The sequence below is a fragment of the Lytechinus variegatus genome, chromosome 1 (genome assembly GCF_018143015.1).
Source record: "Lytechinus variegatus isolate NC3 chromosome 1, Lvar_3.0, whole genome shotgun sequence".
Lineage (NCBI taxonomy): Eukaryota > Metazoa > Echinodermata > Echinoidea > Temnopleuroida > Toxopneustidae > Lytechinus > Lytechinus variegatus.
The window spans coordinates 73,271,037-73,286,537 of NC_054740.1; the positions used below are offsets into that span (position 1 = coordinate 73,271,037).

Below are 15,501 nucleotides of genomic sequence, written 5' to 3' on the forward strand. Positions count from 1 at the left end.
AAAAACTCACTTTTACTATGGTTCAAAAGTAACAATACCACTTCACCCAAACTGTTCAACACTGCACTGGAGGAAATAATTTGTAAATTAGACTGGGAAAGTATGGGGCTAAACATTGAAAGTGAGTGTCTCCACCACCTGAGATTAGTCTCCTAAGTAGGTACCACAACATGCCCTCTTGTGCTGAATAAAAGAAAGCTACTGGTAGCGCGACTACCACTGAGCAGTGGCGACCACAGAGCTGGATAAAATAAGCTTCTACCTGTTTCTGGTGAAGCATAATATATATTAAGAAGCTACATGATCCAGCGACGGTAGTCTTTTTCTCACCTGACACTCATTATCTTGTTCCTTTTTTTAACATTAGAATTATTGTTTTCAAAGGCGGCAGGGAGGGGGGGGGGGGAGGGGATACACGTACCCCTGTAAATTTCAGGAGGGGAGAGTTCCTCCTAAAGAAATGAAGAATAAAAGAAATAAAGACCGAAGACTGAGAAAAAGAAAGAAATAAACAAGTTGAATACCTCTGGCAGTCTCGCCTGCATTACAATATACAATGAAGCAGCAGTGCTGCCTTTGAAAACAGCTAATGAATATGATAATAAAGTATGATGTCCATAGACACAAAATGACCTTCGACCATGATCATGTGACCTATTTATACTTACCCTTATATCGATGTTTCATAAGCTAGATCCATTAACTTTCTAAGTTATTATGCCAATTCAACACATACTCCCAACATGGCCAGAGTTCATTGACATTTTATTAAATGACCTTTGATCTTGGCCATGTTCCTGAAACACGCACAGGGCATTCAGGGATACATGTACATTGCTTCTCTTTTGTCCTAGTTTCATGAACTAGATTCATAAACTTTTAAAGTTACATGTATAATGACAATTCCAAAATTACCCCCGACATTACCAGTTTGTTAACTCTAAATGACCTTTACCCTTGGTCATGTGACCTGAAACTCGCACATATGATATTCAGGGATACATGATGTATGCATGTCTAAGTTTCATGAAGTAGATCCATAAAATTTCATGATGACAATTCCTCAAATAACCCCAACATGGCCAAAGTTCATTGACCCTAAGTGACCTTAATCATGTGACCTGAAACTCAGGCAGAATCTTCAGTGATATACTATTACCCTTATGTACAAGTTTTATGAACTAGGTTCATACACTTTCTACATGTAGGTTATGACATTTCAAAAACGTACCCTTGGTTAAGATTTCGATATTGAGTCCCAGAACATGGTCTGAGTTCATTGACCCTAAATGACCTTTGACCTTGGTCATGTGACCTGAAACTCAACTCAACTAGTATACTCAACTGGAACAATTATTGCGAGGAAGGTAAATTAAAGGTGAAGGAGTATTAAAAGGGGGCGGGGTTAAGTACCTTTTCATAGTAAGCTGAGTGCAATTCCCCATTCTATCTGAGTTGTACTATTAAACACATGTTGAGAATTGGGGACAAATGACTGCCTAAAACGGACTCTGTTCGTACGGGAGACACAGAGGCGAACACCAGACCTATTGAAGTTATAATAGTAATAGCAGTGTAGAGGATGAGATGGATCTTTTAGAGTAGCCTGAACTTTAGCCAGTAACCTCTCGTACAGAGCTTCGATTGGGGGTAGTTCAAGACCAATCATTTTCTGGGCAATTTTCCGTGGACGTTCAAGCGTATCTTTGCTCGATTTAGTAAAGTTGCTTGAGAAGCAAATTACATTAAACATTACAACTGACAGGATAACAGACTTGTAAAACATGGACCATATCTAGTCTTGAAGACTCCGTGAGCATATTTTTTATGATTTTATATTGTCATTTACTCACAGAGTCTTGACAGGGCATCCTATCTTAGTGTAGAGAAAATAAGTCCAGAAGGGAATTACCTTTATATTTAACATTAGAACTAGTGGTCCATATATAGACCAAGATTTTATTAAATTGCATACCCTTATACTCCTAATTCGTGTAAAGGTATCATAGTTTCTCCCCTAAAAATAAGAAAAATTAGAGTTTTCTTACCAGACCAATGTCATGTATCCATATTGTTAACACTGCGATACAATAGCCTGACCCTTGAACCTGCTTCGATATGACGTAAGTGCCGTTTTGAAGAAAAATTCATAGATTAAAAATGTTTTTTATCAAATAATAAAATGTAAAAATTGATTGTAAATAATTTTTACATTTTATTATTATTTTTTTTCATCTATGAATTTTTCTTCAAAACGGCACTTCCTAATGCCGCTACGTAGTGGTACGTACGTATACGTCACATCGAGCGGGTTCAAGGGTCAGGCTATTGTATCGCAGTGTTTACAATATGGATACATGACATAGGTCTGGTAAGAAAACTCTGATTTTTCTTCTTTTTTTGGGGGGGGAACTATGATACCTTTACACGAATTAGCAGTATGCAATTTAATAAAATTTTGGTCTATATATGGACCACTAGTTCCAATGTTAAATATGAAGGGAATTCCCTTCTGGATTAGGATCTATCATCTTCTCTACACTCAGATAGATAGGATGCCCTGTGAGTAAATGACAATATCAAAATCATAAAAATTATGCTCACGGAGTCCTCAAGACTAGACAAAATCGACCTATCCAAATGGAAATTTTTGAGTTGGTGAGTGAAAAAGAGTCTTTGATTTGCCTTCTTTTGAATTGAGATTGTGTTTACAGTCCAGTCAAGAGTATTTGTGATTGTGGTACCAAGGTACTTGTATTCCTCGACCTGGTCAATGGGCTTTCCATGTATTTCAAGTGGCACATGTGTTCAGTAACAATGAACATTTCTTCTGAAGTCAATGATTATGTATGATGGTGGGCCCCAAGTCTGCGCACCTAACAATTTGATTTAAGATTTAACATGAATTTCTTCTTATTTCACAAGATCTTTTGGCTAATAGTGTTCCTTATATTATTAAGAGTAAGTGTACCAAATTTCTCATTAAACAATGAAAGAAAATATAAGATTTTCTTGAAAAAACCTTGGGCAGTCATTTTCAAATTGAAAAAAAAAAATGGTACCCCATGTCTGCGCACTCATTCACTTTGCACACGATTCGGGGATTTTGATGACAAATGCTGCATTTTGAGGCCGTCACATGAAATGCCCTGAATTCTTTATTTTTCCACCATTTTGAGTCAGATTTTTTTTAATTTTAATACCTGTCTAGATCTATGCTTGCATGTGCAAAAACTTAAGTTGTGCTCGTTGCATACCTTCTTTTACTAGAATTGCGCTGATTTAAGGGTGCGCAGATTTGGGAGACAGTGCAGAAATGGGGGAACTCACCATACCATTTGTTCACATGATTTTGGTCGCTAGCTACCTTAGTTTGGCTTCAGTTCAGTTCTGTCCTGTCTGAGAATCAACTCAAATTTCATTGCAAATTTGTCTAGCAGTAGAGGCGCTGGTCCAAAAATTGGGATTGTCCCAGGAAACAAGGATATCCTCATAAACCAAGACAAATCATGTCTTGATAAATTGAGACTGTCCTTGTTTATGGGGACGTTTTTTTTTCACTTCCCCCTACGGGGGAAAAAGACAGCAATTACGGAAATTGAGAGTGCTAAAAATAGATTCAGTGACCTCAATTCCCCCCCCCCCTTCGTCTATTTTTCATGACTTACCGTCTTCCAATAATCTTGTTATGAAACGTGATATGTTTACATTGACTAGCACACTTGACAGGTGAATGAACTTTCCTAGATTTCTTGTGTGAAGAAATCCTTATAAACTGAGACAGTCCCTGTAAACTGAGACGATCCCAATTTTCTGACCAGCGCCTCTACTGTTTAGGGTCTATTTAATTTGTGACACTGACTGATATTCTGCCAAAGTGGTGATGGAAATAAAGAGTCTTGCTATGACATAAGCTAATAATTAACATTACCGGGGAAGAAAAAAGCTCAAAGTCGGCCGGTGCGAAACTGAATTAGCGCCCCTTTCTTAATCCTGGCCAGAGTTCAACAGCAAGCTCCACCGGGGCCGCTCGGCCGGCTCTCGGGCCTGACAGCACCAGGCAGAGCCAGAGGCAGAGCAGAGTCAGGCCCCAATAGTATTCATTATATATTTATTCGCATCAATCTACCTAGGCCTACACTTTAATCATATGATTTTTTATTGGTATCTTACTCACCATAGCTGTAATATTTGTTTTTAATTCAAAAGCCCAGCTTAACTGTAAAATAAAAGATAAATGATAATTCAGAATGTCGGAAAGTTGATGTGGTTGCCGCAAGATCGTGAAGCTAGCAGACTGAAAACATAATGTTACGGCGGTATACCGTATCCGTTTTGAAGGTCACCTCAGAAAAATGTTGATTTGATTCAATAGAGAAAAATCAGAAAAGAATCTGGGCATTTTAAATACATTTGTTTAATGGAACATTATGGAATACACGAAGACTATATGATCTGGGCAAATCAGACCACGTATGTAGACCATAAAACGGACATTTTACAGAGCACTTAAATTTGTAAATGAAAATTAAAAAATAAAAGCTCGATGTCCAATGCAAGCTAAAATGTGTTTTGTATATTGACTTAAAAACTTGCTCCATATCAGCCTATTGAGCAAGATATGAATCTCATCGAACAGGCAATTCTGGCGCGAAGCGCAAGCCAAAATTTTATACTCTATGAAAGATTTGGTTTTTTTTCAAGTCTTTCACTCACATTATTTCATTCACTCGTCTTCCTCCTCTTATTTTCCTCTTTTTTTTCTTCTCAGTGACTTTCTTCTTCTTTTCCTTTTTCTTTTCTTCTCTCCCTTTTATTTTTTGCTTTGCCAATTTTTTTCAAGGGGGGACCTGGGGGGCACACCAAATCTCGGGGGGGGCATTGGCGGCGGAAGCCAAAAAAATTAGGGGGTCTTCCAAAGATGGACACATGTAAAAAAAAATTGACAAGCAAAGAAAAAAAAAAGGTGATCAACCTAAATTTTAGAGGGGGCGCGACAAACACATCCTAAAGGGGGTCCACCAGAATTTAGGGGGGACGCAGGAAACAAAACTGACAAGCAAAAAAAAAAAAAAAAAAAAAAGGTTATCAACTAAAAAATTAGGGGGGGGGAACGTCCCCCCACCTCAAATTTTTTTTGGGGGGACCTGTCCCCCCCCCCCCCGCTTCCGCCGCCTGTGGGGGGGACGTGCCCCCAGGCCCCCCGTAGCTACGTCACTGCTACTCTACTCTTCTCTACTCTTCTCTTCTCTACTCTTCTCTGCTCTACTCTTCTCTTCTCTACTCTAGCTACTCTACTCTACTCTACTCTACTACTTTACTACTCTACTCTACTCTACTCTACTCTTCTCTTCCCTGCTCTAATTTCTCTCTACTCTACTCTACTCTTATCTCTTCTCTACTCTACTACTCTACTCTACTCTACTACTCTACTCTATACTCTACTCTACTCTACTCTTCTCTACTCTACTACTCTACTCTACTACTCTACTACTCTACTCTATACTCTACTCTATACTCTACTCTACTACTCTACTCTACTCTACTCTACTCTTATCTCTACTCTACTCTACTACTCTACTCTACTCTACTACTCTACTCTATACTCTACTCTACTACTCTACTCTACTACTCTACTCTACTCTACTCTTCTCTACTCTACTCTACTACTCTACTCTACTACTCTACTCTACTCTTCTCTTCCCTGCTCTAATTTCTCTCTACTCTACTCTACTCTTATCTCTACTCTATTCTACTACTCTACTCTATTCTACTACTCTACTCTACTCTACTCTTATCTCTACTCTACTCTACTACTCTACTCTACTCTACTACTCTACTCTATACTCTACTCTACTAACTCTACTCTACTCTACTCTCTACTCTACTCTACTCTTATCTCTACTCTACTCTACTACTCTACTCTACTCTACTCTACTCTATACTCTACTCTACTGTTCTACTCTACTACTCTACTCTACTCTTCTCTACTCTACTCTACTACTCTACTCTTATCTCTACTCTACTCTACTACTCTACTCTATTCTACTACTCTACTCTACTCTTATCTCTACTCTACTCTACTCTACTACTCTACTCTACTCTACTACTCTACTCTATACTCTACTCTACTACTCTACTCTACTCTACTCTACTCTACTCTACTCTACTACTACTCTACTCTACTCTATACTCTACTCTACTCTACTCTACTCTATACTCTACTCTACTACTCTACTCTATACTCTACTACTCTACTCTACTCTACTCTACTACTCTACTCTATACTCTACTCTACTACTCTACTCTACTACTCTACTCTACTCTACTCTACTCTGCTACTCTACTCTACTCTACTACTCTACTCTATACTCTACTCTACTCTATACTCTACTCTACTCTACTCTTATCTCTACTCTACTCTTATCTCTACTCTACTCTACTACTCTACTCTACTCTACTACTCTACTCTATACTCTACTCTACTTCTCTACTCTACTACTCTACTCTACTCTATACTCTACTCTACTTCTCTACTCTACTACTCTACTCTACTCTTCTCTACTCTACTCTTCTCTTCTCTTATCTGCTCTACTCTACTCTACTCTACTCTACTCTATACTCTTCTCTACTCTACTCTTCCCTACTCTAATTTTACTCTACTCTACTCTACTCTACTCTTCTCTTCTCTCTACTCTTCTCTTCCCTACTCTACTCTACTCTACTCTTCTCTACACTACACTACTCTACTCTACTCTTATCTCTACTCTACTACTCTACTCTGTTCTACTACTCTACTCTACTCTACTACTCTACACTACTCTACTCTACTCTACTTTTCTCTACTCTACTCTGACGCAACTCTACTCTACTCTTTTCTTATCTTCTCTTCTCTTCTCTACTCTGCTCTACTCTTCATTTCTTTTTCTCTATACTTTCTCTTCTCTTCTCTTCTATTCTCTTCTCTACTCTTCTCTTAATTCTCTTCTCTACTTGGTTGCGCCCCCCTCTGGACCCGCCAGTGGTTGGATTCATAAACTAACCAATTTACCGGTATACACTGGCGTGAATGGAGGGGGGGGGGGGGTGTCATATCCTCACACCTTGGGGAAATTTAGGGATAGTACAAATAATAAGCCTTCTACACGTTTTAAGTGAAATACCAATAATTATAATGATAATGATAATAGTGATGATGATGATGATGATGAAAATAATAATAATAATAACAATGACAATGATGATACGTTTTATTCAGCAACCAGGGTAGCCACTTCAGTTGGGAACTGCTCTACCAGTGGGCCCGATAAGTATAGCATAATATGTAATTATTACCCTTCTCCAATATAAATGTTGAGCGCCTAGCAAGAAGGCAGAAAGTCCCATTTTAAGTTTTTGGTATGATTCTGCCGGGAATTGAACCCACGACCTCCCGTTCATAAACGCGGGCGTTCTACCACTGAGCCGCGTGAATTGTAGTACAATTCAAGTACAAATTAGCTACTGATGACATTGATAAAAGCAATACCATTAAAATACTCAGGGCGGCAGTATTCTCCTTATCTTAACGACTTTCCCCTCAATTTTAGGAGACTTGAAATAAAAGTAATCTAGTAATACAAAGTAGGCGCTATTCCAAATTTGAATGAGCTTTGCATGTTTTATTGAGAACTTGGAAATGCATCATCTCTGATACTAATTTTTAAAAAATCTTCAAAACATTCCTTTTCTGGAATCTTTTTTGCAGTCTATATGCATCATTGTGCTATTTACACGTTCTTGGAAGTTGATAGTAGGCGATTCTAAATGTTTGTTAAAAGTATATGAAAATGATTTATATTATACTTAATGTTCTATTGGAAATAAAATTGAATTTGAATTTGATAGTGATTGTGGTCGGTCATGAGAGTACAGAGGAGAGGGGGGGGGGGACATGGATCCCCCAAAATCACGACCAAGAAAACAAAACAGATTGATTGAAGATTGATTGATTGATTGACTGACTGACTGACTGACTGACTGACTGACTGACTGACTGATTGATTGAGTGAGTGATTGATTGATTTTATTTGGCAAGTCACCATACAAAAATAGACAGTAGCGTTACTAAACAACAGGCTTCCACAGAATGACCCACGAAAGCTCGAAAAAGAAAAAAGGAAGAGGGTTAAATTATATATTGTTTTCTAAATATCATTTCGAAATCTATTTCATTTTAATAAAAAAAGGTGAGAGGTTTTGAGTCACATCAAAATTTTATTCTTTCAAACAAAATAAGGTATCTCATAAACAGAAATAATTAATGCGTGCGTGACTTTTTTTTTGGGGGGGGGATATTTTAAGTATTCAGAGTCAGATCTGAAAATTGAACATTCCGAGCATTTTTTCAAATCATGATCAAGATGCGCATCTTTCTACGCCGTTTGGAAGCTTACTCCCTTTCAGGAAAATTTATTAAATTTTACTCATATTGTGCATCAATTTTTTCGATTTCATGATTGAAAATTAATACTGTGCCACCTCGTTCAGAGGTCGTGGTCAGACGCTTCGCAAGGCCTCACTTTCGAGGATATTATCTCTGCATCGATTCATTAACTAATTTTCAGCAGCTGTATAGACAAATAATCTTTGCGATCTACCTAGATATATTATAATACCCTTTCATTAATCTGATGATTTTAATTCATCTTCATCTTGCGTGGAAGCGAGTGTGGTGGGCATAATTATTCGTTGGAGAGAGATAACGGAAATTATGTCTCCCACTTAGGTCGACTATAATTATGATAATGAAGAATTTTTGCACGCCCAATTTAAAAATTGGTGATTTATTTTATAATTTGGTTTTCGTAAAATGTCAGCAAGTATACACGATCACTAACTTTATATATATTTTGCAAAACAGGCATGTTATCGTATAAATATCACATGAAGCTAATTGTGGATGAAAATCTTTTTTCATGGGCTATAGACAATCGGTTGTAAAACCAAGGAATGCCTCATGACATATACAACGTCTGGAACTTACTGCCACTGGCGAAGTTTGACTTTACAACAGGGTTGGTGGATTTTTGTTATAATTTTTAACTTTGCTTTGCTTTTTACCATAAAGGATGAACACCAGACCTTGTACGTATACTGTTGGGAAATCGCATAAATGAGCAGTGACTTTTTTTTCTCTGATCAGATAATGGAGGGAGGGGTCAATCATTGTCGCAATGCCGGAAGGCTCTGAGCTCCAAGTTTGGTAGTCTTTTCATTCAAAATAATGCACTATAAGCTAGTGGATAATATTAAAAAGGCAGATCCATCCAAAGACAATGAAGAAGCCTTTTCTCAGTTTTCTTATATAATTATAGAGTGGTAAATACCAATGACTTCCGCTCCTAAAATTGTACTTTATGATATATTTTCATGGACATCTTATGTTCATGGTATCAAAATGCCAGTTTTTACAATCGAATTAGTCAATTTTCTTGCTAAGTTGCATGAACTTAACTGATTCTTTTTTTTTTGAGGGGGGGGGGGCAATGTTAGAGTCCCTTTCATCACGCAACGCTAATTTATACTGTACCATACTATTGGAATTATTCAAATTTCAGTCAAAGGTAGCATAGTTCTTGTTCGGTTCTTACGCTCTCATGCATGAGTGTAACCGACATCTATCTATGTGGGATGACATCATAAGCCCCACCTCAAAAACTAGTCTCACCAACCCTCCCTGAGTTTAAAGTACATTATACAGTGGGTATCATACATTTGTAATATTCTGAAGATTTTTCCACATTTTTTACAGATCCATTATTTTAAGCTAATGACGATATAACTGTCGAAAAAGATTTCCGATTGAGTGAACACCACTTACTTTTGAATATCAAAAAATTTCTGCGCGCGCTTTGCGCGCGCATTATTAATGTAGAAAGATTTCCAATAACTCATCATTTTCATGATTTACAAAGCATGAACAGTGTCCCATTTTAAGGTATAAATCACGAATTTTTCCGCTCTCGCTTCGCGCTCGCATCAATTGGTTTGTTATACAGCTATCCTTATCACGATTACAAAAAGTGCTTAGGATTTCCATTCTTCAGGTAAAAATGTCAATCTTTTCAGCTCGTGCTTTGTGCTCGCATTGTTTGATTGTTGGAGATTGTAAGGTCTCCATTGCTAACTGCAAAGTGGTTAACAGATCCTTTTTGGGGTCGGATCAAAACGTATATTACAAATTTCTGCTCGCGCTTCGCGCTCGCAGTCATTATTTAATTGGATACATGTGGTTTAGGATCACAAACATTGCCCAGAATATTCAAATTTTAGGATAAAATACTTGAAAAAAAAAGCTCGCGCTCGCACTGTTTGAATAAGGCTTATGATATTTATATACTGTATATTTATATTGATTTATAAACATAAAACTGAGAAGTGACTATTGGGACTACCCCTTCAAAGAAACAATTAAAAATCAACTTCGAGTGGCCGATCAGGAAAAATGTGGCTGAAAAGAATTCCGCCCCCCCCCCCTTGGAGAAGGCTGGATCCACCCCTGGTACGTATATATCTAAACAATATTGATGCGCGAAACACGAGCTGGAAAATCTATATTCTGACTTAAAATTTGGACATTCTAAGCACTAATGGTAATCATAAACAAGATGGGTATCTAACAAATGGTTTTATGCAAGCACGAAGCATGAGCTTATAATTTTTTATATTTCGAACCCAAAGATGGACATTCTAAGCACTTTATCAAAACATGAGCAGGATCGTCATCTTATGCATCTAAACATCCGAGCTGACAATTTGTGAATTTCCGATCCACAACTGGACATTATAAGAACTTCTTGTAACCATGAACAGGATGAGTATCTATCTAAATAATTGATGCGAGCGCGAAGCGCGACCTGAAAAACATTATATCCTTACCTAAAATTTTGACATTCTAAGTAACATGATGGGCATAAACAAACCGTTTTATGCGAGCGCGAAGCGTAAGCCTAAAACTTGTGATATTCCGACCCAGAGTTGGACATTCTAAGCACTTTATCTAACCATGAACAGGATCGTCACCTATCTATCTCAATTTATGCGAGCGCGATGCGCGAGCTGACATTTTTTTTAAATTTCCGACCCAAACCTGGACATTCTAAGCATTTTTGTGACCATTAACAGGGTGGGTACACATGTATATTTAAATAATTGTGCGAGCGCGAAGGGCGAGCTGAAAAAACGATATTGTGACCTAAAATGTATACATTCTAAGCACTTTTGGTAAATATAAACAGGATGGTCTTCTCACTTAGCACTTGATGCGAGTGCGAAGCGCGAGCTGAAAATGTTTGAGATTCTGCCTTAAAATTTTGACATCCTAAGCATTTGCTTTAATCATGAAAAGGACGGGCATCTAATCAATCGATGCAAGCACAAAGCGCGACTTGATTTTTTTTTATATTCCGACCCAAAACTTGTCATTCTAAGCACATGTTGTAACCATACACAGGATGAGTATCTATCTAAACAATTGATGCTAGCGCAAAGCGCTATCTGATTTTTAAAAAATATATTCTGATTTAAAATTTGGAGATTTTCGAGTAGGCATTTTTGGTAATCATGAATAGGATGAGTATCTAACAAAACATTTAACTGTTAAATGCGAGCCCAAAGTGCGAGCTGATTCTTTTTTCTTTCTAACCTAAGCTGGAATCTAAGCACTTTATCTAACCTTGAACAGGATCGTCACCTTACTAAACAATAATGATGCGAGCGCGAAGACCGAGTCGATTTTTTTTATACTCTGACCTAGGATTTGGACTTTCTAGGCACTTTTGATAATCATGAACAGGATGTGCATCTAACCATGCTAACTGTAAGCATTTGATGCGAGCAAACATGAATTTGGCGCTCCCCCAATGTGAAACATGACTTTGGCGCCCCCGTCAAACATCAAATTGGAGCCCCAAAGGTCGAATAAGAAGATGGCGCCCCCTTCCTCGGTTGAACATGAATTTGGCGCCGCAGGACAAACATCGAATTGGTGCTCCAAAGGTCAAATATGAATTTAGCGCCCCCCCCCCCTATTTCGAACATCAGATCAAGTATTGGGCGCCCCTAGGTAAAACATCAATTCGGCGCCCCCCCCCCGGTTGAAAATCAATTCGGCGCCCCTGTGTCGGACCACAATTCGGCGCCCCCAGGTCGGACATCAATTCTGCGCTTCCTATATAGAACCTCAATTCGGCGTCCCTAGGTCGAACATCGATTCGGTGCCCCTAGGTCGAACATCAATTCGGCGACCCTAGGTAGAACATCAATCGGCGCACCCCCCCGTCGAATATCGACTAGGCGCCCCCTTTATCGAACTTTAATTCGGCGTCGAATATCAGTACGCCACTACTAATACATCCTTCTCTCGATTGGTTGATTCGCTTCCTTGTCTCGGATCCCACCCCCCCCCCCTCCTGTTAGAAAATTATGGCTACGCCAGTGTAAAGTGTGATGAACTATCGTGTTACATTTTACATGTTGTACTGAAATAAATAGGTATAGCCCAGTTTTCAAGCACAAGTGGTATTCATCCTGAGTCACTGGTATTAAGTATTCACGATATACAGTAGTCAATTTAAGTCTTCTCTTTCATTCGATGGACACAAAAGAAGGGCTGTGTCGAACACCAAAACAAACATAACGTCAGGTTGGATTTGATAAAGGGTGGGGGGGGAGGAGAAAGAAATAATGAAAATAACGATAATGATAATAAAAATGATAATGATTATAATAGTAATGATAATAATGATGACAATGATGGTGATGATGACAATGACAATAATAATAATAATAATAATAATACTATAATAATGATAATAATAATAATAATAATAATAATAATGATGATGATTATAATAATGATAATGAGGCTATACTAATAACAAAAATGATAATAACACAAACTTCGCGTGGTGGTGGTCCTAACCTTTAAGCTAAAAGTCGATTATCTATCCAATGCTTATATCGTTCAATGAGAAATAAATTACTGACTTGAATTATTCATTAGAAATTTGCCTGGTCAAACTTTCGAGACTGGTGTAACAGGTATCAATCCCGAGGTGAAGTAAACGAGAGTATTATTACTTAAGGTAATATTAGCCAATACAAGGATGAAACGGCAAATTAATCATGTCATGCTCCATAATAACAGCCTGTAACATGACAATAGAATAGCGAATATGAATGCACCACTGAATTTAATTTAGCAGTTGAGTGATTTCATCACGCTAGATGGTTTATTGTTACAACAAATACTTCTAGCTGACACTATTCCAGTTTATTTATCGTACCTGATAAGGCAATTCTATTGTTCAGCTTAACGTTAGCTTATAAACACTGGCGTAAATGGGGGTGAGGCTCCCCCCCCCAAAAAAAAAAAAAGAGAAGAAAATCACGACCAAGAAAAAAAAAGAAAGAGAGAAGGGCGAAATATAATAATTATTTTCTGAAAAGCATGTCTATTACGAAATTTTATTTTTGTAATAAAAAAAATGCCGACCTTTTTTGCCTATCTCGCGTGCATTGTTTTATCAATTTTACGCGATACGCCATATCTAGCCCCCTCAATTTGGGGGGCTCATTACGCCACTGCTTATAAAGCAAATATTCATTATCCCATTACCGAACAATACTTTTGATAGTGTTGATACAATTCCACCCATATATTTTTATCACAAAAATCAAATTTTGTGATAGATTTTGACTTAATATTTAGAAAATAATATCATATTTCACCGTTGTCTCGCTCCTTTTGTCTTATCCTTTTCTTGGTCGTAAAAAAATGAAGGGGGGGGGGGGAGATCCCCCGCCCTTCCATGTACGACACAGAATTGAATTAAGGATGTACATGCAGAAAGAAGCAAAACGCTCAATCGGGCACTCATAGAGTGGGTTTACTTTTAAGGGCAAGTTATCTGATATGAAGAAAAGGCACCTATGAGACAAAGGGGCACGCGTTAACACATAAAATGGGTCCTCCTCAGGTGAAAGGGGCACAGAACACGTTCGAGAGGGTGCATTATTTGGTAAAAAATTGGCCCTTATACGAAGAAGGGCGCTTACAAGAAGGCAAGGGGGCCTTGCTCACACATAAAACGAGTCGTTCTCAGGAGAGAGGGCACAGAACACAATCGAGAGGGGAATTTTTTGGGGGTAAAAGTTGGCATTTATACGGAAAATGGCACTTGGTAAACACAAAAAACGGGTCCTCAGGTGAAAGGGGCACAGAACACGTTCTTGCCCCAAAAAAGATACTTTTTAGTGCTTCAAAAAGTGGGAGCACTGTGCCCCGGCCTACCTGGCTCGCCGCCCCTGGCACCATTACCGAGAAAAAAATGGGCCAAAATATTTTTCAGTCATAAAATTGAATGAATATTTCTTGAGACCGTGAAAAACCCTAATCAACATGTGTCAAATGTATTAGGTATACTCATTGGTCTATTGTTCATCAAAACGGGTTACATTCGTAATTCCGAAGGTTCTTTATTCCGAAGTTTCGAATATTCCGAATTTTCGTAATTCCGAAGGTTGGTTCATCCGAAAACGAAATAATGTTCTTTACTCCGGAGGTTCGTTAGTCCGAAAATGAAATTAATTCATTTCAATAACAAAGACGGTGTTGTAAGGATGATATATGTGTATATGGTGGCCAAAGCATGTGGCGCGTAGATCAAGCATCTTTATTTTTATTTTTTCTGAGCAATTGCTGCCAGAGCAAATGGATTAAGAATGTTGGGGACTGTGTGTTGGTCACATGTGAATTACCTCCAGATAATGAGATTTTTTAGGGAAAGAGGTGTCACCAGCTTCTGCAGGTTATGATAAAAAAGAAAACCAGTAGGAAAAAGGCCCCTTTTTCAAAATGGTAAATACCTTTTTTTCAAAATGAAGTGTGCCCTTTTCCGAAATTAAGTACCCTTTTTGAAGTACAACCTTAGGAAATTACTTTTTCGCGCTTCGCGCTCGCCTCAGTTATTATGTAGTAAAGTAATCATGATCACCCTGCTTCCGGTTATAAAATGCTTAGATTGTCCAGTTTTCAGGTTGGAATATCATAAATTTTCAGCTCGTCCTCGTGCATTATTCGATTGGTTAATATCATATTCATGAGTCACAAAATGTCTTTACCAGGTTCCGTTTCTGGTCAATATATTAAAATTCGCGTTAATTCTTTAGTTAGATACACATCTTTTTTATGATTACAAGAGCTGCTTGGAGTGTTTAATTTTCATTTATTATTAAAACCTTTATCCAAAAGTTTGAGCTTACAATTAGAGCTCGCAACATCTTGCGAGGATGCCCTTTTAACAGTAAGGCCTAATTAGCCCCCTTATTGACCAAAAGCGAGTTTTAGAACTTTAGGATTGAACATTTTTCCGAACCGCGTAAAAAAACCCTTACCATATATTTTGCAATAATCAGAAATCACTTTTAAAAGGCTTTGCTAAATTTGAATTACTTCAA

The 15,501-nt window shown here is 37.9% G+C and overlaps 1 protein-coding gene across 1 annotated transcript in view; it reads right to left on the minus strand.

Annotated features, from left to right (window-relative positions):
• Window positions 1-4,318, minus strand: part of LOC121422391 (armadillo repeat-containing protein 8-like) — a 33,693-nt gene extending 29,375 nt beyond the window's left edge. Inside the window, exon 1 of the mRNA XM_041617402.1 lies at window positions 4,178-4,318. Within this exon, the coding sequence (XP_041473336.1) occupies window positions 4,178-4,180 (3 nt within the window). The 5' untranslated portion in view covers window positions 4,181-4,318. The remainder of the gene's footprint in view (window positions 1-4,177) is intronic.
• Between the last annotated feature and the right edge of the window lie 11,183 nt (window positions 4,319-15,501).